Genomic DNA, 25,215 nt, shown 5'->3' on the forward strand with positions numbered 1-25,215 from the left:
CCAAATTCAAACCCTAGTTTGTATATGCAAATCAGTAGTGGGAAGGGAAAAAGAGAAAACAGAAAGTCACAAGAGTTTAAGGAAACTAGTTTGGTTCAGGCAGACACAGGGATTCAACCTAATGCTAATCTTGTTGAAAAAGGCCAAATCCTGGCTGACTACTGAACCAAATCCTGGATATGGTGCATCACTTGTATATACAGAATATAATGTAAATGTTACAATATATGGCTGATAAGTAGCTAATTCAGATTCTCATTACATGGCAGAACTAAAACCAGTGCAATTATCACCAGAATTTAATAATCAGCCCTGTAGCATCAGCTTATATGACAGATAACTCAACAACACCAATTAGGACCGCTCCAACTCACCACCACTTAGCTGCTTTCCTTTGAGGTCGGGTGCTCAGTCCGCAGTGTCCCCACTGCCACAAATGTATACACCAACAGATGAACGGCACTCCGATAAAAAACAGGCTTTTTATTACTGGGAAATGTGGAAATACATAGGCCTTACGCGTTTCGGGAACACCTTCCCTTAATCATAGGCCTATGATTAAGGGAAGGTGTTCCCGAAACCCGTAAAGCCTATGTATTTCCACATTTCCCAGTAATAAAAAGCCTGTTTTTTATCGGAGTGCCGTTCATCTGTTGGTGTATATATATGACAGATAACCCTCATTTTCTGTTTGATAATTTGTAACTACCCCTAAGCTTAGCTTCTAAACAGCTGCTCAAAGCACACTGAGCATGTGACGAGGAGCTCTGGTGACAACTTTGAAGGTCTGGATCATTTCTACTATAGACATGCTGAACCTTTAGACTGGTAAAGTTCAGTATATAAAATAAAATGTCTAGTTTAATTAACCTTGCTACTAAAGCAGTTTGAATGTACACATTACAGGGATTTATTATCCAGAACTGGGGTTTTCCAGATAAGAGATGTTTCTGTAATTTGGATCGTCATACCTTATTTCTACAAGAAAATCATGTAAAAGTTAAATAAACCAATAAGGCTGGTTTTGCTTCAATAAGGATTAATTATATCTTAGTTTGGATCAAGTACAAGGTACTGTTTTATTATTACTGAGTAAAAGGAAATCATTTTTGAAAATTTGGATAAAATAGAGTCTATGGGAGACAGCCTTTCCGTAATTAGCAGCTTTCTAGATAATGGGTTTTTGGATAACGGATCCCATACCTGTACATCTATCATCCAGGAATGCTGCCAAGTGAAGTCTTTTTAGGCAACTGCCCTATGTGAAGGAAATTATGACAATATTTGCACTTTTTCAAACTTTAAGATTACTTTTACTACTTACATTTCTCAGGGCAGCACACAACAGTCTTAGCAGCAGGCAAAGCAACTTAAAAAGAAAAGAATACATTGTTACTTGTCTTCTGTAGCTACCAAATTTAAATTATCTATTATAAGCACAAGACCAGATACTGGAGAAAACCTGTGAAAAGTTCAAAAATGTTGGGAACAGTTTGGTCCTTTGATAAATCTCCTCCCTAGTATTTGCATATTTTTGTTTAAAATCCAAATTTACTTTATAGTGCAGTGTTTCCAGTTTGTTGTGGGATAAACATGAATCAATGAATAAGAAATGAGGGTTTGAAACTAAGTAAATACATGCACTGTATAGATATACTAGAAAAAAAACAGATGCTGAAACCGGGAGAGGGAAGAGTAACTTGATTATTTCAGAAGAGGGTCAGGATTTTTAATTGATTATATTTAGAAAATATATTATTTCAGTATAATGAAGCTTATATTACATTTTCATTTCTGGGAATCGTTGATTCCACAAACAAATTTGAAATACCCAATATTTTTAAGCAGAAACCCTCATTACTGCTTAGCAAACAAATGACCATTAATAATTCGTCCCAATAGTTTTAATGTAGGTTTCCAGCATGTCGATGTATGTGGAGGTGTACAGAATAAAATGTACAAAGTGCTGCAAACATATTAGAAATGTAGTATATTCTACAGTATGTAGCAACAGTGCCTATTTGATTCGCCTTATTTTCTCTCAGGGGTGCGTAATCACTACTGAGCTTTTTCATTAGAATAATCCTGCCATAAAAGTAGGGGAAAACCCCACAAACTAATGTAAAGGTCATAAGTTTATTGTTTTAACTATTAACTGTGTAGATGGATTCTAAAACATCTGTTAATGACGTGAGTATGCAGCAATCAGCCTGAATATTTTAACTTTTCATCTCTTTTTAGTGCCTTATTTATGTCTGTCTATGATGGTTAAATACTGTTATGTAACATTTTGTGTTATTGTAGTTTTTTAAACTGAATTCTAAAATAAATCTGCCATTTTCTGAATGGCACAAGGACTAATAACATGTACTGTATTTAATGCATCGCTTGTAACACCTATTGCATCACTAAACACATCAAATTTGGGAAACAAGGGGAACAACGATGGATAGATGAGAGGCAGAGAACCATGGTCTCAAAGAAGAGCAGCCCTCAAAAGAGAAGGAATACAAAAGAGCTGAAAAAAGGGAGCTTAGTAAATGTGCCTCTTATTGTCAATGCAGTTGGTTTCAGTTAATCACCAGAAATAAAGACTTTTTTCAATTTCCAATGATAAAAAAGAACATCCTGAAAACAAAGAAAAAGTATTGTTAATTGTAGAAGTGCTCAGAAGAGCAATTTTACATTAAGTGGCGAGGGTGGGTATATGTTCCTTTAAATATCTAGGACTAGTTGGAAAGTGTGCTATTTTAATAATAATGAAGAAGGAAACCTGTCTCATAAAATGTCCTAAGGGGAAAGGATTTTTGAACAACCAACCACCACTGTTTTTGGGGATCATAACAGATTTCTTTTTAAAGTAAGGACCCTTCAGATATTTTTCTATTACTTTAATTTCTTGAAATGGGGTGTTAAATGTTATAGTGTGATGGTTTCTAGAGTGTGATGGTTTCTAGAGGGACAGAAATAATAAATAAGGTTATAAATGGGATGGTTCTGTGAATCTGGTAACATAGTTGAGGCACTGATGTCAATTCTGCTACAATGCAGTTGTGGACTGAATGGCCAATCCTGCAGGGAAATGATTTGGAGAGGATATTTGTAACAACAAGTTTGGCCAGCCAACAATGAAATTAGTGCACTTGGTGAAAAAGAAATGAAGCAGTGGAAATAGAATACAGGGATATAAATATTCTTACCTCCTGGTTAATGGAAAGCGATTGTGATCTTGAGCCTCTTGCACAAAAGAAAGTGCAGCCAGCACATTAGCACAGGTAGTTTGTGTATGACATACAACACAGCAGCTCTTCATTCTTGATTAAAGGGAAAATTAACCCATTTTCTGACATGAGTTAATTCAATTAGACTTGTGTAGTGCATTTAAACTTGTAAAAAATAACCACAAATGTATTTTTTTACACAAACATATCTGATTCCACAGATTAAAATGAACCATGCTACTTTGAGGAACCATTAGCCTAGCAACTGCTGTCACCTTGTTCCATGGTGAAGTGATTGGTTCTGGGACTTGACATCTTCTGCTTTCCATGGTGGATGGTGCACAGATTCTCTGAAAATCAAAGGGAGCAGAGTCCTGTAATTCATTACTTCATAATGGAACAAAATGGTTCAGATAGTGTTTATGCATCTTTTCTACATAAGCCAAACTGAATGAGCTCATGTCACAAAGGGGCTAACTCTTCCCTTTAAGCATGCACAGATTATTGTTGGTAACCAGAACAAGCACCTTCATGTCTAATATGCTTTAAACAAAAGTATAAACATTGACCAAAATTATGTTTTCACTCAAATGATCATTATTTTGAAACACTCTTTATTGATGCTATTGGGGATAAACATGCAAAAACTGTGGCTTAGTGAACTTAACATTTTTTTAAATATAATTGCATATGTGAAACAAGAATTATTAATTAGAAACTGAATTCTGGCACAGACCAGTTACTGTAATGGCAATGCACAAACAAACAGTAAGTGAGTAAATAACATTTCAGAAACTTAAAGTGAACTGGAATATGCACTAAAATTAAGTTCAAAACCTTTTTTTATTAAAGGGGATATAGTCTGAAATGAGTGTGATGATTTTGGTAAAAAAAACAAAAACAAAACAAGCTACTTTCAATATTGTATATTTTATATCTTTATTAGGATAAAATAATTAGCTTTTTCCCAATGGTTAAACAAGAAGGCTTTTCAATCCTCTTCCTGGCAGGACTACTTTCTACTGTCCTGAGCAATAGCCAAAGGGGAATAAATGGATGAAAATCTTTCTCACTGCAAAATGCTCTGAACTTTTTGTCAGCCTGTGCCAGCAAGATGTGTGGCTTCTTGCATAACAAATTTTGAAAGAAGCAATTAGTTTTATAATGCATTGTGAAAGAATAAATGTACATTACAAAGTGTCTTGTCTTGTTTTACTCTAGCAAAATGGGCAGTTAGAGTTGGAGCCCCCAGTTCACCCCTCATGTAGTGCACCTATGGGTGCTTAGAGTAGGGCAGGAGGATAAGAGGATAAAGTGCAATGGTCACTGCTTTTGTGCCCATTTTTTGCACTTTGTACTCTCTCCCACACTTTGTAATTGAGGCACTGGATAACCTATAAAATATAGATATGTTTTATTTAAAAAACAAATGAGAATAAAATGGATATAGCAATAAAACTGTTTGCACTGCAAACTATGTGCATGAGGAATGGTGCACCTTTTATATAAATTGGGCATTAGGGGCACTGCCCACCTATGTTCAGAATAAATACTAAACATGGCTAAGAGCACATGTGCATCACCCTGTTTCTGGGATATAATCGCAGGCACAGAACAAACTGGAATGCCAATGGGAAGCTTTCTGTTCCAGAGGCAGGTGGTATGATCACTTAACATGGGGCATCAGCCTTTAGAGGGGCAGTATATGGTAATGTTTAGCACAAGAGGAAGAGAAATGATCAGGAAACAGTATTTCAGATGCACAGATGGGGAGTGTTGGCTGGAACATTTTCCATATAGACCTGCAATTCTATTCTCTACCCCTTGATGAAATTCACTGCCCCCCCCACCATGTATTTACCTGCTCTCACAAAAAATAACATTCATTAGAGAATCACTTTATCATAAAGAAGCAATTTGACTGGGACTAAATCACTCCCTTGTCGTATAACTTACTGTACGTTTACACAGCCAAGAGGAAAGGGGTTCTTTAAAAGAGAAATAAAATTGGCATTATATTCTATGAACCTTTTTAACCATGCTTTGAAAAATCAAACAGTTTGACTTCTCATTAGTGAAGTGATTCAAAGGATATATAAACCCTAAAAACAAATGAATGTGCAATTGCTCAGAGTACTTTTTTAAGTTTTGCCATTTACACTGTGTGTTGCTCTGCTTAATACTAACTAGACCAACATCACATTACTCTTCTAACAATTTTCTAAGCAGAGCAAGATCAAAATATCTTTTTTTTTCTCAAGTAATGGTTTTATCCTGACAGTCAGCCAAAATGACCAGCAGGTGGGGAATGTTCTTACAAAATTCATTATATAAGCTGTTTTAAATTATCTTGGAAAAGAAAATAATGAATGTGAATTTAAAAAGTGCTCAAAAGAATCTGAGCACTATTACTCTAATTTGTTTTCAAGGTTTACATATCCTTTAATATTCAAAAGTAGTATATTGTAGGGAAAACAAAAAAACTTGCAAAGCTTGAATAGCTGTTCCTTACAGTGTAGATTTGCAAAAAATACAGTCAGGTTTCATTTATCTATTTCAGCAGAATAACTTTTCTGATGCTTTCATTTTTTTTCTCCTGTCCACTTTAGATATAGCAGACCAACCAGCTTCTCTCATCTTTTTTATAGCAGCCATTTTGAGGACTGGACCAGGAGATTTAAACACTGTTCCAGTCACCTTTTGGGATAAAAGAAAAAAAAAACAACTTAACTTTAATGGCAAAATTAATTAAAGGGGTTGTTCACCTTTAAATTAACTTTTCTTATAATATAGAGAGTGATATTCTCAGACATTATGTAATTAGTTTGTTGTTTTTTTATTATTTGTGGTTTTTGAGTTTTGTAGCTTTTTATTCAGCTCTCCAGTTTATCCTGGTATATCCAGATTATCCTAGCAACCACACAAAGATTTGAATAAAAGACTGAAATATGAACAGAAGAGGGCCGGAATGGAAAAATTTGTAATAAAAAGTAGCAATACCAAAATATTTGTAGCCTTACAGAGCATTTGCTTTCTTGAAGGGATCAGTGACCTCCCTTTGAAAGTGGGAGAATAAAAAGCTATTAAAAAGTAAACATGAAGGCCAAATGAAAAATTGTTTAGAATTAGCCAATCTACACCATACTAAAAGTTATTTTAAAGGTGAAACACCCCTTTAAATTCTTTATGAAAGCTTAGGCAGAAGAGTCCTGCAGGTTGTATTAATCTATATATTATACATATGGTGCCACTAAGGCAGATGTAGCAGTGACAGATAGACCAATGATTAGAAACAAACAGGCACACATTTCTATTATATCTCTATAGGAACTTGTTACATGAAAGTGTTATTTTGCAGCAGAACACAGTTTTCATCAAAACATCTTAGGGGTCATTTACATCCACAAGAGCAGTGTGCAAACTGCAATTTAGACCCACAATATTTTTTTCCAGCATATTAAAGTACAAACCTTTAAGTTTAAATGTGTTAGAGTTGTTAGTGATATACATTGGTATGTTGAGATCACTTTTGCTAATGAAAGGGTTGCAGATAGAGTGAATAAGAAAGAATGGAAAATGTATACAATTCCAAGTATATGACAACTTTTAACTGTATAGAAATTACCAGGTTTACATGTCATTAGAGCCACCATGTTTTTTATCCAAAGTGTAAGGTTTTGTCTCATAATTCTTGGGTAGTTATAGTTTGGTCACAGGGAACCCACGCATCTGGAGCAATAGTAACCAATTTGTTAAAATGCACACAGCTGCACTTGCCCTTCAATGCGTATGGCAACTGCACTGAAAAATATGCCAGTCTGACTAGTATAATTTCTGGCATTCAGTATCAAAATAACATGTGCAAGTGCAATTGATGCAGGTAACCTTGGTGCTACCAAAACAGGGGTCTAGATTGAATCTGTTGTGTCAATCTGCATGAAGCACAACTATGCAGAAGTTCAAATAGAGGCTTAAAGTACTGAAGTTGTAAGTGATCCTCCTGAGCACCACAAGCACCACAAACCTTATTTAAAAATTGCTAAGATTTAACACAGAGGGTTTTAGATTTAATCTACCACTTGTGAGTGTGTAATTTTAGAAATGTAAATAATAAAAAAGATCATAGATGATAATGCATAGGATGCTTGCTGGACAATGCCAGGACAACAGACTACAGGGTAGCTACAAAAATAAGGGTAACAATATAATAGAGATTTTCAAATGTGGACTCAGAGTTGTGTGAAACTATTGCTTACTCTGTTTTACCTTATGAATGGTATGCTTAACCCAGGAAAACAAAATGTATTATCCTGGGCTGTCTGATTATGCCTGCATTATACTGGAAAAATCCATCTGTAGCATATTTTTCACAAACTGTTCAAACATCTGGGCCCAGTGAGTCCATAGCCTCCTTTGAGGTTCTCTGGTGGTTTGGCGCTGGAGAAGATTGTTGCTAATAGGAAACTTTTTTAGACCCTCTCCCCATTCATTTCCTTGCCTGAGCAAATATATTTATTTGCTATGTGTTAGGGTGTTCAGTAATCACTAGACTTGACCTTAGCCTGTGTGACTTTGTTTTGTTTAAATGCCTGATACTGGGCTTGGCTTCTGTGTATGACTTGGCTCTAAAATTGGCTCTATAATAATACCTCCCAACTTGTCTCATTTGTTGAAGGACAGTCCTGATTTTGATAGGTCTCTTGGCGAAACTGTAACTGCAGCTTGAGGGGCAGTTTCACCTTCATTAGCAAAACTGTAATAACACATAAAACATGACCCTAAAACCCAGGTCCGGAGCTAGGGGTAGGAAGAAGAGGCAGCTGCCTAAGGTGCAATTACAGGGGCGATGGCCAGCTACCTCTAAAATTGTCTTCTGCCTACCCCTAGTCCGCACCCCTCAGTCTTACTGCCCTTCCCTCTGTCACCCTCCCCTCTGTCACTCTCCCCTCCCTCCTGTCACCCTCCCCTCCATTGCTCACCCCTCCCTTAATCCTCTTCCCTCCATCGGTCTCCCTCCCCTCCGTCGTTGTCCCCTCCCACCAGGTCGGGCATGCGTGTGCGCGGGGGGGTGGCCAGCCAGGTTTCTTAGGGAGCCACAGCCCTGCTAAAACCCACAGAAATGTGTTCACACTTTCCATAACCTGCCAAATTTTGTAAAGTGGATGTGGTATTAAGGGGTGTGGCCATAAATTGGTGTGGTCCAAATATGTCCCTCTTTCTATTTTTCAAATGGCAGGTATGCTCTATTTGTACTTATCTCTATGAATGAATGCTCCACACAAAACTAATTAACTTGCTCTAAGCCATTATATTATACCCTCCTACCTAAAAACCTAAATCTCTCTTTTTTATACACACCTTCTTTGGAGGTACTGCACAGACTTCTGTGGATTGGGGGTACTTTTGGAAGAACTTCTTGAATGCTTCATCATCTTCACATATTTCCTGAAATATAAAAGATAAGGCTCATTCACAAAATGCTTTGTTTTTTGCACTTTGTACAAACAAGTGTAAGTGTAAAATTTTGGTGTAAAAACAGGTGTTATGTAACGTAGGGTATCCCAAAATCAGAACTAACTACAAGGACCTGGCTCACTTTTCTGCCTTTAGCAGCCACCTTTGGCTTCAGGAGGAGCCCACCGCTACTCAGATGCTGCCAGGACTTAGTGTGAGAAGACCAATGAGAGAGCTCTGAGCAAGCTAGGGAACGTGTAGTAGTAGGGGGTCACAGGCCAGGTCAAACAGTACAAACAAGATTCAAGAAAGTAGTAAAATAACAAGCAACGGTCAAGACAGGCAGCGAAGTATCAATAGTCAGGAACAGGCAAGACAACTAGAATAGCACCAGGAACTAAGAATTAGACCTTTACTAGGGCAATGCAAAAAGGTACATGGCACCTTTAAATACTCAAATTTTGTGCCATCCGAGATGACGTCAGGCTTGGCACTCACACCAAACCCGGAAATGTAATTCGTGACTGGACGAGCCAGGAAGAGGTTGTGGCAGCACCCCCACCGTGGGTGCAAAGGGGACCACATGGGACTCTTCTCACATGTTAGCTTGGTAAAAGCTGTAGCTAGGTTTACTGCTTTTTCTACCACCTTATTCAATGAAAACCTTGGTTTCCTTGCCAGAATTCCTGTTTTAGATAGAATACAGTAACCCTCCCCTTGTAAATTCATTTTGAATAATTAATTTTTTTATTCATATGACAAGAAAATATTTGTTACCAGAATATCTATGTGTTCTGAACTGTCAGAATGAAAGTCATATGCTAAAGCAGCTTTTCTTTTCTTCTTCGTTGAGTCAACCAGAAGTGTTTTCTTATTTTCATGTTGCTCCTTCATGCTCACTGATGGAGACCTTCCAGTATACTTCTAAATATATGAATAAAATGTAACACTGGGTTTTTGCAGTATAGAGCTAAAAGTGGTGTAAAAATTAACACCTGGCCTCAACTACTGTATACATCATTAGCATAGTTAGTGGACTTACCATTAAGGCCAGTTTACATCAGTAACACTATAATATATGTTTTATAGCATAGTGCAAAAAAAGTACCACTGTAGTTGGTAGCCATTCGAGAACATGTTCAAGGTGTACAAGACCTACCAAGTGTTGTGCTGACTTGATATTGTCTGCTTGTACCCAGTGTCATTCTTGTCCTTTTATTAGTGCAATGATAGATGCTTCTCAATAGGCTACAAACCCTGTGTTAGTCGCACAAAGTTCCAAATATGAAAAAAGCCTGAGAGTATCACATCTTAATACAACACATTTTTATTGCAGGGAATTTGTGCAACAGATCCCTGCAATAAAAACACAAGATGTGTGTAAAAGGGGTGAGGGCTAAAACATAGAAGGGACAGCACTGGACTGATTAGGTCAAGGCAGCAGGAATCTGTGGAGTCGGGATGGGGTGGGAAGTGCAGGAGAGGACTGGGCCAGTTATAACAGCAGGGAATGTGGGCAGGTTGGGGGTGGAACTAGAAGTGATTACAAAATTCCTGACAATTACATTGCCAGTAAATATTTAATACCAGCCCTGGCTTTTGGAGGCTAAAACAATACAGTATTAAGAATAAACAAAAAAACAGTACAAAAACAATGTTTTGAACCTGTTGAGATGGCTGCATATAATTCCTTGTTAGTGTCCGTATTGTTACATCCTTGCTTTCTGGCTGTTTTTCCTCATCAGCAAAAGGAATCATATGTGACTGTAAATCTATTCTTTGGGTTTTTTGGTTTGGAGTGTCCATTAAAGATGCTTGGACTTTCTAACAAGATATAGACATATATTACCACAGATTGATGTTTGCAGCTGCTTTAATAAGATCTTTCAGTCCCATACCCACCTTGTTCTTCATTTCATTTCTCATGGAAAACTTGGTTTCTTGTGAAATGAGTGCCTGAAAATGAGACAGTACAAAAATAAAACACATTATAACAGAAAGGCAAATGATGGCAATTCAAAATCTGAAAGGGAATGGAGACCAACTGTAAACTGCAAAATTACATCATATAGATGTGACTTGGGACAGCTGGGAAATTGACAATATGTCTTGCCCCATGTCAGATTTCAAAATTGAATATAAAAAAATATGTTTGCGAAAATTTGAGAAATGGATTTCAGTGCAGAATTCTGCTGGAGCAGCACTATTAACTGATTCATTTTGAAAAAAAATGTTTTTTCCCATGACAGTATCCCTTTAAGTTTACCATGTTTTCAGTATTAAATCTGTGGACACCTATAAAGTCCATTGTGGGGAGTTTATCTTGCTACCACATCCACATAAGATTACTTCCACCAAGTTCCATTTAATAAAAACAGAAAAGAAATACCTTTGGAGGAGCCCAGCACGCATTTCAACCCCTACCACCCACCCAGGCCCGGATTTGTGGAAATGCCACCAAGGCCCGGGCCTAGTATGGCAGGATTTTAGGGGGCGGCATGCTGCCAAACCACACCTACATTGGTTCAAAAAAGGATGCGCAGGAGATACAATAGTTTTTAACATTTCCCATGCACCAATCCCCATTGCTCCGGTCCCAATGATGAAAATGTGTGTGAATAAAACGGAGGGGATTGGGTGATGAACGTCAGTGGGCCTAGGGGTGTCCGCTATGTAAATCCGGCCCTGCACCCACCCCACCTACTTGAGTCCTCCTCTCCCTGCTCTTAGGTAGAAGAGTGGCTGGACAGGGGAGATTTAATTACACCCACAGAGAAAGCAGATCCCGCAGTCTGGGACCCCATGAACGTGGGGTCTGCTTTTTCTATAGTTACCACTGGTTATTGTTAGATACTTTTTGTCTACCATCACTGTTGCTATCACATTACTGTGTCTATCAGCACAAAATAAGTTTCCCTACAGCAGAATCATTGGGAGGGAAATAATTGAGTGAAGGGAATTCGAGAATAAGTACAAACGATTCCTTTTTTTTTGTGCATCTGAGCAAACCCTTTTTAACAAAATTACTTAGCATCCACATTTTACATATCAACCAAAAAGATGAAAGTGCATTATAGTGTTCTCTGTTTATTACTTCCATTTTTGAGAAAAAAAATCTAAATACAGGGGCCAGTAGAATGACAGCTATCAATGGTAACTGTTTCTTTCAGAGATAACTATGATAAAACAAACAATTGCTGCTGAGTTGTAAAGTTTTCATGTTTGCAATCTATTTTTTTCAATGCACCATTTACAGTCTTAGGGCTAGTCCACACGGGGAGATAGCGACGCGTTTGCGGTCGCGGCGACAAAGCGCCGCGACAGTCGCCGCGACCGGCGCAGGCGACAGTTTTGTATGGGCGCCTATGTAAAAACGCCTGTGCTGACCACACGAGGCGATGCGCTTTTCAACAGTCGCCTGAAAAAGCCTGGCGAGGCATTTTCAGGCGACTGTTGAAAAGCGCATCGCCTCGTGTGGTTAGCACAGGCGTTTTTACATAGGCGCCCATACAAAACTGTCGCCTGCGCCGGACGCGTCGCTATCTCCCCGTGTGGAATAGCCCTTAGACCTCTGCAAAATGGGGGTTCAGTGGTAGAATTGCTGTTGCTGTGTGGGATGCCTTTAATGCTACAGCATGTGGCTCTTTGATTAATGCCATTGCAGGGACTAGGGTGGCAGCGGTAAGTGAGTTTCAACAATATCAATAATAACTAAGTCAAGCTGAAGCTAATGATGAGCGGAAAAATTTGCCATAATGAGATTTGCGGTAAAGTTTTTAGTTTTGCTGCAAACATAATTTTTCTCAAAACCATGTCAAAAAGTCACACAACAAAAAAAAGTTGCACAACAAAAAAAAAACAGCAACAAAAAAACGCCCATTGACTTTAATGCATTTGAACAAAAAAGTCACCTCAAGAAAAAAATTAACATTGACTTTAATGTATTTGGACAAAAAAGTTGCATTTAGGAAAAAATGCCCATTGACCAATGCATTTGGAGTGAAAAAAATTGTTTGTGCGTCATAAGTTGTTGCGCGGAAATTTTTTTTTGATGACCATTGACTTCAATGCGTTTCACATATTTTTCACAGTTTCGCAAAATGTTCGGCAAAACAGAAAAAATGCTGTCATCACTAGCTGAAGCCCAATATGTTGCTAATTCAACACCAGAAACGCTGGCCACCTTTGAGGCAGCTCAGATGACCCTCGGGCGAGCCAGAACAAAAACTATCCAACAGAAAGTCAACGCAACACAACGTACCTTTGATAAGGGTGAAAATAAGGGAAAACTCCTAGCATACCTAGCATGTCAACAGAATTAGTCTCCCTTGGCTGTATAAGCATATGTTTATACCATTAAATGTATGTGACCAACATTAATGTAGTTGAAAGGATGCTTAAAAAACGTAAATGCTTACATTATCTTGTAGTTGTTTAAGTTGTTCTTTAAGATACATAACCTCATCCTTTGCATTAGATAAAACCGTTTCCTGAAGGCAAACCAAAGTAGAGATTGAAGTAAAACAGTAAGATGGTTATATGAAAATTGCCATAGTATAGTATTTTATTATCTATATACACCCATAAGCCCAATATATATGTCTTCTGGTAAAAAGGGCTCTCTTTCTAGTCTCACTAAAAGGCTCATTCATAAATGCAGCAAAGTGCAAAGCAGTGGTTTCCAGAATAACTGCAGCCATGAGATGGCAATGTACCTTATTAAACTGTGGCTGATGCCTTAAAACTCATGCAGTTGCATTTGGATAATGTAATGTCCAGTGCACTGCATCAAAATAACTTCTGCAACTGATTCTATAGTTGCAAGTTCACTGTGTCAGTTGATGCAGACCACTGTAGGAACCCTGGAGCCAGTTAGAGTGTGGTGGTAGCTCCAGGGCATAGGAGCACTGCATGTGATTTACAAGAGGATGTAGAATGGAAGTAGCAGTGCTAAGCAAAACTATGTGGGAGGACACACAACATGTACCTTTAAAGAATATGTGTAACATCTACAGCAAACATTGTGTGACTGCAACTGAATTCCCTTATATACTGAATAAAACGAATAGCACAATTTAAAACAAACAGCACGAAGACCAAAGGGACTGAAGTGTATATTTAGGAGATTGTTTTACAAATATGTATGTAAATGTATCTATATGTAGAAAGTGATATGGTTTAATTTAAAAGTTCATTTTTATATTCAGAAGTATTTAAGTGCATAGTTTTTCATTCTCTACTATTTGTTAATGTAAGCTTTCAGTATCATACATCCTGTCTTTTGCTCAGTGAAGTACAGCCCCTGTCAGTGTTGCATCAACTTCTGATTCTGACACATACCAATGGAGGTAAGCAACCAATTTACTATCCTAACAGATGCAGTGGGATGGAGGTTTTTAAACAACTTCCTGAGACCGTTTAGCCAAACATTGCTATATGTGTGTCTTACCAAATTAATCTTTGCTGACAATAATTCGTGTTCTCTCATTCTGAACTGATTTAATTCACTGTCCTTTTCTTCGACTGTTTTATCATACTGGATCTAATATAATCATAGAAAATAACATAATAAATATGTATTGCATTTAGAATATTAAACTGTGTCCTCTCCTTGGGGCAAATTCACTATGCGCCGAAGCACGTAACGCTAGCGTCAATTCGCTAGCGTTGGCCATTTTCATTACTTCGCAAATTCATTAACGGACGCTGGCGTAACTTCGCTAGTGTAACTTCGCACCCTTACGCCTGGTGAATTTGCGCAACAGACGTAACTACGCAAATTCACTAACGCGCGCATTGTTCTGAATGCTACCTTTTACGCTAGACTTGCTTCGCCACCTCAGACCAGGCGAAGCGCAATAGAGTAGATAGGGATTTCTTCAAAAAAAGTTACAATTTTTTCTAAGTCCCAAAAAACGCTGGCGTTTTTTCTATATTATGGGTGATAGGCTGAAAAAGATCGAAAAAATTTTTGGGGCTCCCCTCCTTCCCCCCTACATTTCCTAACTCATAGCAACTTAACTATACAGTGGGCACATGTGTAGGGCAAAATAAAAATTTTATTTGATGTTTTGAAGGTTGCCCAGGCATTTGTAGTGCTGCTACATATTCCTCCATTGAAATTTGAATTTGGCGCCGTATGCAAATTAACCATCGCTAGCGTAACTTCGCTTAGCGAATCGACGCTAGTGCAACTACGCAACCTTGCACTACCCCTGAGCGCAACTTTGGATTTTAGTGAATTTGCGAAGTGCTGGCGAAACTACGCCTTATGAAGTGCGGCAAAGTTACGCCTGGCGCAACTACGAATCTTAGTGAATGTCCCACCTTATGTCTACTCAACTTTTGGGTGGAGCATGTCTGCAGCCATTAAGAGAATCACTAACAGTTCTCTACAAATTAACTTTCCTTACTTCAGCTGCTGCTCATACAATACTCTTTGGGGCAAATTCACTAAGCGCCGAAGCGCCGAACGCTAGCGTAAATTCGCTAGCGTTGGGCATTTTCGTTACTTCGCAAATTCACTAATGAACGCTGGCGTAGATTCGCTAGTGTTACTTCGCACCCTTACATTTCCTGACTCATGGCAACTTACCTATACAGTGGGCACATGTGTAGGGCAAAATAAAATTTTTATTTGATGTTTTGAAGGTTTTCTAGGCATTTGTAGTGCTGATTCCTCCATTGAAATTTGAATTTGACGCCGTATGCAAATGAACCATCGCTAGCGAAACTTCGCTTCGCTTGGCGAATCAACGCTAGCGCAACTTCGCAAACTTACGCTACCCCTGTGCGCAAATTCGGATTTTAGTGAATTTGCGGAGCACTGGCGAAACTACGCCTGGCGAGGTGCAGCGAAGTGCGGCGAAGTTGCGCCTGGCGCAACTTCGAATCTTAGTGAATTTGCCCCTTTGTCGTGCCTGTGGGTATACTTGCCATTTTGATTAGATACAGTGGCTGTTAATTGTTAATTACAGGTGCTCCGCTGCATTTATGCACCATGGACTTTTCATCTTGTATCTTATTCAGCAAGAGAATGTACATTGATGCAAGTACTTTTGTGAATAGAATTTGGATGAATTACATTTGCGCACGTTTGTTCTTTGTGCTAGCAGTCACATAAGTAAAGAAGACTTAATATGCCTTAAAGGAGAAGGAATACCATTTTATACTTGGGGGTGCCAAAAGTTAGGCACCCCCAAATGACTAATTTTACTTACCTCCGGGAAATTTAAAAACTGATGCAGGAAGAGGATCGCTCTTTGGTGCACGCAAGAAGATAAGTGTAAGGTAAGTAAAAGTAGTCACTTGGGGGTGCCTAGCTTTTGGAACCCCAATTGTAAAATAGTGCTGTGTATTGAATTCGTGAAAAAAAAGAATTGTGAATATTAATAAATCAGCCTCTTAGTAGCACAAGCTTCAACTTAAATAAAAACATACAGCACCTTGTGTTTTTCCATCAATGCCACTATTTCAGCAATCTTGTGCTGACAACGGATATCAGTTTCTTTTTGTGATTTCATTGACTCTTCAGCTGCTATCTTTAAGTTAGCAATCTAAAAAAAAGAAGCAACATGTTAAATGTTTTGAAAGAGAAAGACATCTGAATGACTGGTCTACTATGGCACAGTCAGGAATAAGTGTCCTGCTTTAAAAAGCCTGTACTTTTCTACTCATCCACTCCTACCTGTTACTCATTCAAAAGATGACATTAGAAAACATTGTTTTATATGTAAGGTTATACTGGATCAAGAGGGATATCAACCTGAATAAGGGTCAACAAGAAAACAAGAAAACTATTGTCGCTACCAATTATGTAAAAATGTGTATTTGAAATGCCAGGGCCTATTTTGAGTCCCAGTTTTATTTATAACATTGATGTGATGAGAAAAATATTTAAAGTAAATCAGTGTATAACACATTAAATATACATTAACAAGATCTTCAAGCTTTTGACCAGGATAAGGGATATTTCCATAATATGCATGTTCCATACTATGCTAGCATAGTTTCTCAAATACATGGTACTGTGTTTCCATTACAGAGAAAAGCAAGTCAGTCAAAATTGACAACTGTTGGATTAATAGAACACTATAGGTATTTATGTAGTTTGGAGCTTTTTGATAAAGGGTTTCTTGATAATAGATACTGCACCTTTATGTAATTAATAAATATTGTCACACAAGGAGGCCCATTTTTCAACACTGAACTTTAGTGGTTTTAAAGTTTAAAACTATGATTCAACTCTATTTCTCTAAAAATTTAGTTTGTGAAAAGATCTAAATATAAAAAGTACGAATGAGAACAAAATCGCCGAACAATGCGCTTTGGACAATTGTCTTTGGACAATTACTAGCAAAACAAATCTGAAAACCTCTGAATGGCTAAAAAATGTCCAATAGGACAGCACAGCACTTATTGACTTCTATAGGACTTGCCAAAGTTTTGTTTTAGAGTTCTTTGTGATTTTTACACTTTTGTAAATCTTGAATTCTTGGGTCTTGAGTCCCAAAATGTTAAAAACCGTATGTTCTATTGAATTTTTACAGTTAATACCTCATTAGAAAGACTTTGTTGTCTTTGATTTGCATCTTCAATTTCATTTTGCTTACTGGAAATAATTTCTTCATTATGCATTTGTGTTTCATTAAGCTGCTTGAGTAACTCCTTCACCTAGTCATTAAAAAACAGAGTTCAAATTTAATTTCTTTATCTAGTTCATTTTATATCGTGGAGTTAACAAAACATTGAATATAAGTAGATATATCGGTCAATTATGATAGCAAATTCAGTGTGCAAACTTTACCCACAATAAAAAAATGTAGTTTGCACATATTAGCACAACTGCACTGAAAATATTCTAAGTCAGGACTATGCATTTGTGATGCTCAGCATAGCAAAGAACCTAGGCTGGTAAGGGTGAGAAGGGCTAAAAAGAGCCAAAAAGCCCTTCACCTGCAAAATATGCTGCAATAAAGCCTTCTCTGGAGAAAGGACTGAACCTGGGCCTTGGATTTTATGTGGATTAAGAACTGCCTGCACCAAGTCAGAAACACAAACAGTTGTTGGGAGACTAGACTAAAGCTGGCCATACATGGGGCCCGATAAAATCTGCCAACAGCCCGAGTTGGCAACTTATTGGCCTGTGTATGGGGCCCTCCAACGGGTTCCCCAATCAATATCTGGCCGAAAGTCGACCAGATGTCAATCGGGCAGGGCTAAAAATCCCGTCGGATCGCGGACCATATCTGTTCGTTGATGCAGTCCCGCAAACCGATCTCCCATACTCCTGCAATATGATCTGATCATTCGGCCCTAGAGCCCACAATCGGATCAGCCCCATATCCCCCACCTCAACGTGGGCATATTGGGGAGAGATCTGCTTGTTTGGCAACATCGCCAAACGAGCGGATCTCTCTGTGTATGGTCACCTTAACTACTCATATGGAATTCCTTTTTTTTCATACTCCATTAATTTATCCCTAATTTATATTCAGCCACTTTGATCCACATTATCTTGTATCCCATCTGGCTGTCTATTGCATATCCCCATGTATATGATTAACCCTAGATTTGTGTGCTGGCTCAGGTGGTAGCCGACCTGAGAAGCTGTCCATTCACGGTGGCCATTGTATTTGTATTTTATGTATTTAGACCCACAAATGCATGACGTGCTTTAGAAGGCATAAATACAATAAATACAGGGATATATATATACAGTATATATATATATATATATATATATATATATATATATATATATATATATATATATGGGCAGATTTATCAAGGGTCGAATTTCGAAGTGAAAAAAACATAATTCGACCATCGAATTGCAATAGTTCGAAATTTGAAGTCAAAGTTTTTTTTCCATCGAATATGGGCAAAGTTGAAGTCGAATATGGCCTATTTGATGGTTGAAGTACCCAAAGTTTTTGAATTCGAAAAATTTACTTCGAATTCACTTCGACTCTTAGTAAATGTGCCCCATAATATTATAAATAATAAGTGAAAATAAATATATACTGTGAGTTCTAGTAATATGGAGAACCCTGCCCTGAAAAGCTTATGATCTATTAGAGTTATTGCTGAACAAAAACCATTTAGAACCATTCACAGAGTACCAGTCAGTTTTTACACCTTTAAAAACCAGGAAAAACAAACAATAAACTACTTAACACTAGTGATATTTGCAGAATGTTCAATTTTACTAACCTCTGTCTTGAGAGCTTTATTTATCTTGCTTTCTCTCATAAATTTCTTTTTCATAGATTTATTCTTAAAAAATAATTTAAAAAAAATGTTATGTCTAAAATTTTAAGTGTAACCACAAAATAAACATAACTGTGTATCTGTTCCTGTACAGTGTCTATGTATCAATTAAATTGCTTGACAAAGTTAATTTATGCTTTTTTACAAAGTCAATAAGCAAGGGACATGAAAGCATTAAAAATATAGAAGGTAATGAGTGAGGTAAAACATTAAGTAGAGGTAACACATTAAGTAGAAGATTTAGTAAGGCAAGAACGTTTTTAAAAAGTATCACAATTCAAAAATAGCAAATTGCTGCTAAAGTGCAAGATCTAATCCTAATTTCCTAATGTAGAATTCAACAGTGGATTAATTTCATCCCTTTATGACAGTTGCCAGATTTCCAACAAAGGTCAGTCCCTCTTAATCCAAGACTATTTACTTAAGCAAGCTAGTACTCAAAAAGAGTGGAGGACCTGTCAACAGAAATGGTAACAATGATTTTCCTTGCAGTCACCTACTGCAGCTATTCACCAATCAGGTTTCCCAGAGCTAAAGAAAAAAGGGTGACCAAAACTATAAAATAAGATGTACTGCATAGTGTTTTAAAGGGACAATGCATAAAAGTTAAATGTATCATGAATATGTTGATGAAGATTACTACTAATCTGAAGATGCACTCTGGAAACACCATTTATTAAAGCACTGATAAATATTTTAAATGTACTTATATTTAAACCAGCTATTGCCCAGTGCATAGAAGACTTTGAATATTATTTTTTGTCTCCCTATACTCCTGGATCCCCAGCAACTGTGGTGCAGAGACTCCTCTGCTGATGACATTTGGGATTATAGCCAACAAAACCACTAGACTGCCACCTTTATAGGAAGATCAGAATTTTTTTTTCTTATCCATTATCATGTCCACTGGCACCATTAATTATATCATGCTCGAAGATGCAAATATAACAGTCACATGTGTGTAGCGAATGGTTGCAACTAGAAACCCTTTAAAAGCATCAGCATTATAACTGTAAATAAAGATATGTTATATAATATATACATTGACATCAGAGGCAGAAAAAGTTATTTAAATTTGTGATGGCAATATTTAAAAAAAAATTGGAGCTTAAATTGGTTGCTATGTATGTAATTCTGCATGCTCATTGTTAATTGTACAGTGTTGCTGAATATGTTGGCTCTTTAAAAATACAAAATAATAATAATAATTTGAATAAAAAGGTAAAAACAAATTGAAAACACAGTAGTTTTCAAACTGCTTGTTGTGTACTGCTGTTTTTGTAATAAAAAATTAAGACAGAGAGAGAGAGAGAGAGAGAGAGAGAGAGAGAGAGAGAGAGAGAGAGCATGACTAATAAAAAGTAATATATACTTCTATCACCAAATCCTCAAATGTCTTGTCTCTACTTTCAGCTTCTTTCTTTAAAGCAGTTATCTAAAATGGAAATATACAATTAAGCAGGATGATATGATATAATAAGTTAAAGTGTGGTGTCCTTTATCAGGGATTATGAAACTTTTTTCACCAACCAGGCCTCACATCCCTATCCAAATTAGATGCAATAATGTAGATGTCTGCAAAAACACACAATACAATATTGCAGCTTTTATGAAGAACTACAATGCCCTGGTGATAATAATTAACATTATAACACAAACCACAGTTAGTTCAAGGAAACTAATATCTATGAATTTTGAAGTAACACTCTGCTTCCTGATCCCAATAAGCAAAGTTAGCTGATCTAAAAAGATAACAAGCAATAGGGGAGGTTTTAGGGGAGGTGTTTATTTATACAGAGGAATTCTCAGTGGACTGCTGATTTGTTTGACGTTGCATGCAACGATGTAACATGCATGATGTGGATAGAGTCCTGTAGAACTCTGGAAATGAGTTTATGGGATTTTTTAACTAAAGTTAAAGAACATGTGAATAGAAGAGGAAAACGAGCCCTGGTAATCATATTTATGTACGATGAGAATCAGCCCCTTCCCTCCTTGTACACAAAACAATTGCATCAGCCCTGGTGCAAGCACCTGGTAGGTCTTGGTTGCCAAAATCCGTCATGTGCCTAGACCCGGGCTGACACAATGGTAAGAAATGACAGTTAGGCCTCACATACGGTGGATTTCAGGGATAATTTTGTGCCAAAAATGCAATACTATGTATATGACAGTGGATTTACTGTTATATATATACTGGTAGAGACCTAATGGTCACAGTATCAAAGCACTCACTATATAAAACAATATGAAATAGCTGATAAAAATATTATAAAATCCATATGAAGAATGAGAAATGGTAAGTAATTTTTTCCATACAGTTACCTTCTCACTGCAAATATTGATTTCATTTTTAAGCTCTTCACTTTTTTGTTCCAGTTGTTCATTTAATAACTGTATTTCCTTCCTGAGAGTAAGATCAAAAACAGTTATTCTACTGGATCAAAGAGGTTGTTCACCTTTAAATTAACTTTTACAATGATGTAGAGAGTGATATTCCAAGACAATTTGCAATTGGTTTTAATTTTTTTATTATTTGTGGTTTTTGAGTTATTTAGCTTTTTATCCATCAGTTCTCCAATTTATAGTTTCAGAAATCTGGTTGCTAGGGTCCAACTTCGGGAATATGAATAGGTGAGTCCCTGAATAGAAAGATAAGTAGTAGAAAGCAGCAATAACAATACATTTGTAGCATTGCAGAGCATTTATTTTTAGATGGGGTTGGTGACCCCCATTTGAAAGCTGGAAAGAGTCAGAAGAAAAGGCAAATAGTTAAAATCTATAAAAATAAATAATGGAGACCAATTAAAAAGTATCATTCAAAATGGCCAACATGCTTAAAGGGATCCTGTCATCGGAAAACATGTTTTTTTTCAAAACGCATCAGTTAATAGTGCTACTCCAGCAGAATTCTGCACTGAAATCCATTTCTCAAAAGAGCAAACAGATTTTTTATATTCAATTTTGAAATCTGACATGGGGCTAGACATTTTGTCAATTTCCGAGCTGCCCCTGGTCATGTGACTTGTGCCTGCACTTTAGGAGAGAAATGCTTTCTGGTAGGCTGCTGTTTTTCCTTCTCAATGTAACTGAATGTGTCTCAGTGGGACATGGGTTTTTACTATTGAGTGCTGTTCTTAGATCTACCAGGCAGCTGTTATCTTGTGTTAGGGTGCTGCTATCTGGTTACCTTCCCATTGTTCTTTTGTTTGGCTGCCGGGGGGGGGGGAAAGGGGAGGGGGTGATATCACTCCAACTTGCAGTACAGCAGTAAAGCGTGATTGAAGTTTATCAGAGCACAAGTCACATGACTTGGGGCAGCTGGGAAATTGACAATATGTCTAGCCCCATGTCAGATTTCAAAATTGAATATAAAAAAATCTGTTTGCTCTTTTGAGAAATGGATTTCAGTGCAGAATTCTGCTGGAGCAGCTACCGAAGTCAATGTTCCCCATAGGCTTGGCTATCTTTTTTTGGTCGAAGGATAATCCTTCTATTGATGGATTAAAATCCTTCAAAACAATCGACTCGAAGGATTTAATTGTTCGATCGAACGATTATTCCTTCGATCGTTCGATCAAACGAATTGCGCAAAATCCTTCGACTTCAATATTGGAAGTCGAAGGATTTTAATTCCCCAGTCGAATATCGAGGGTTAATTAACACTCGATATTCGACCCTTGATACATTTGCCCCTTATTATCTGTCCTTATAAATCTCTCAATTTAGTTTCTACTACTGAAGAAGCAGAAAGAGGATCACTCCGTGGTGCTCGCTGGAATAACCCTGGGTGTGTGCGGTTTTCTGCTGATAGGAGCACCGGCCCGGGGTGTCAGGTAAGTAAAAGTAGTCACTTGGGGGTGCCTAACTTTTGGCACCACCAACTAGAAAAGAGTATTCTTTCTGCTTTAACATAGCTTTTGCCTATTGTGTTACTTAGGAATTATTTATAGTGTTTGTTATTAATTAATCTAGACAGGGCAAAATGTGAAAATGAAACTAAAGACACATTCTTGTTGAGCAAAGTCAAACAAATCAGCAGCCTAATGTGAAGCTTTTGAATAATGAGCTGCTCTTAATCTAGAAAGAAAACAGACTTTAGCTGGGGGATAGAAGAGGTTATCATAGAGAGGACTTCTCATTGGACTGCTGTTTGACTTTGTTCTTTGGGATCAGGAAGTAGAACGTGGCTTTGGTTCATTTTCAAATTTTGTTCTGTTTAGTGCATGAAATAACAAAAATATACTTACTTAATATATTTACTTTTGTCTTAATAAATGGCTAAAATAAATGACTTAATTGCAGAAAAATAGATAAATCCGAATTATCTTTTTTTTGCTGAACTCAATTATTAAATGTTTGCAAACACTTGGTGTTGAACTATAACTGACTGCACTGCCAAATAGGGTTTGTACATTTATTTTAAAAGAACACATTTTTATTCATATTAATAACCATACTCTAGTACTTGGCTGGTATAATGCCTGTTATATTTAAAACAAAGGGACACCTTAATGAGTTAATCAAACTCAGTAAACAGTTGAACAAAAAATAAACTTTAGTCTTTACATAACAAGAGGGAAGATCAGGCATAACAATCCTAAGCATTATAAAATGTATTATAAATTCAGAAAGGGCTGTTAGCTTAGCTACAGTGCATTAGCAGTATCAGAGAAGTCTTCCAGCTCTTCCTCACAGTGCTGCTGTGATCTGGAATGAACCAGAACGAGCAGGGAGTGCACATTAGTAGGGATGGGAGAATTTGACCTGTTTCGTTTCGCCAAAAATTTGCCGCCGGCGAAAATGTCGCCGATGCCCATTAATGTCTATGGGCGTCAAAAAAAAAAAAACTGTCGCTCGGCAAAGATTTTTTTTGACGTGCGTCTTTTTTTTTTTTGACGCACAACGCCATACAAGTTTATGGGCGTCATTTTTACGGCGAAATAAGGCGAAAAAATTCGCCCATCCCCACACACTGGCCCTTCCTCCCTGCTATGTCACAGCATGCAAATGATGTCTAGTCGACGACTAGTCAGAGCGCTAAGGACTGCTCAGTAAATTAATGGGCGGGGCTTCACTCTGCACCAGGAAGAATGGGAAACAAGCTGCTGATAACACAGGAACCAGAGCAGACTGGCAGCAGGGACTAAATTTATAGATATAGAAAAAAAAACTTCTTCTTTAAGGCACTTTCTGGCAGAGCCAGAGCAAACAAAAATCTAGGGGGGGTGGTGGAAGCACTCTTAAGGCTAATACAAAATATATTTAAGTATAATGGAAGTGCTACTTACAATGCACTTCCCTGGGCCCCTGTCTCATAAGTAATTCAATATAAATGCAAATGCATATGTTTACAAAACAGGGGTTTTTAGTTACAAAGTTTTGATCATAAAGTTGAAAAGCCACCATACCACGTCAAGGTAAACCCCATATGGCGGTCCCTAACTTACTTAACTCAGGTCACAATATAAGAGCCAGAGCAACCTAATTCCTTATGGCATTTTCTTTCGTTTTGAACTAAACTATCCCTGACCAAGCAAGCTGTTGTCCCTGTCTACAATGTTTATAAAGCTTGCCATACATATATCAAGATTGCCAAATGAGCGAATCTCTTCTCAACTTTGAGGTGGGCGATATCGGACTGATCCGATCATGGGCTCTAGGGCTAAACAATCGGTTCATAACAAGGTGAAGCCAATTCGATCCTCAATCCGACTGTATTTTTAAGCTCAGCCAATCAAAATCTGTCCGACTTTCTGCCAGTATTGATCAGGGAAGCCCGTCAGAGGGTCCCATACATTGGGCAATAAGCTTCCAACTTAATAAGCATGCCCGTGTATGGGGGCCTTAAGAATGGTTGGCAACACCCACTGCATTCAATCTCTTGGTACTGCCTAGCAAACCTCTATTTGCTCAGTCTATATACACAAAATCATGGAACTCTCTGCACACACTTTACTTAATATGCAGATTATCAAAACAGCAACATTTATTGTTGGTTTCTGTACAACATTATAAGGGGAACAACTCCCTTCCTCACTACTGTACACCCGAGGAAGAGTATTGTTTCCCAGAGGCCTTTAAATAAATGTTGCTGTTTTGATAATCTGCATATTAAGTAAAGTGTATGTAATGAATTTCAGGATTCTTTGTATATCATACTTCCAAACTGCAGATTTTCATGGGACAGTCCCGATTTTTACAGCTAAGCCATCAGTTCTGGATTCTTATTGAAATGTCCCAGAGCTGCGAATGTTAATAATAATAA

General features: G+C 37.5%; 1 protein-coding gene across 2 annotated transcripts in view; it reads right to left on the reverse strand.

The window, feature by feature from the left end:
- Nucleotides 1–5,723: 5,723 nt before the first annotated feature.
- LOC108707469 (synaptonemal complex protein 1-like) overlaps nt 5,724–25,215 on the reverse strand; it is a 48,784-nt gene continuing 29,292 nt past the window's right edge. For both annotated transcript variants that reach the window (XM_041581889.1, XM_041581890.1), the window contains exons 19-30: nt 21,273–21,354; nt 20,320–20,382; nt 18,891–18,953; nt 17,232–17,348; nt 16,121–16,231; nt 14,125–14,217; nt 13,094–13,165; nt 10,578–10,631; nt 10,341–10,499; nt 9,453–9,599; nt 8,580–8,666; nt 5,724–5,918 (exon numbers count right to left, since the gene is read on the reverse strand). In XM_041581889.1, coding sequence (XP_041437823.1) covers nt 5,778–5,918; nt 8,580–8,666; nt 9,453–9,599; nt 10,341–10,499; nt 10,578–10,631; nt 13,094–13,165; nt 14,125–14,217; nt 16,121–16,231; nt 17,232–17,348; nt 18,891–18,953; nt 20,320–20,382; nt 21,273–21,354 — 1,189 coding nt within the window. In that variant the 3' untranslated portion in view covers nt 5,724–5,777. The remainder of the gene's footprint in view (nt 5,919–8,579; nt 8,667–9,452; nt 9,600–10,340; nt 10,500–10,577; nt 10,632–13,093; nt 13,166–14,124; nt 14,218–16,120; nt 16,232–17,231; nt 17,349–18,890; nt 18,954–20,319; nt 20,383–21,272; nt 21,355–25,215) is intronic.

This window comes from Xenopus laevis, chromosome 2L, assembly GCF_017654675.1.
Source record: "Xenopus laevis strain J_2021 chromosome 2L, Xenopus_laevis_v10.1, whole genome shotgun sequence".
NCBI lineage: Eukaryota > Metazoa > Chordata > Amphibia > Anura > Pipidae > Xenopus > Xenopus laevis.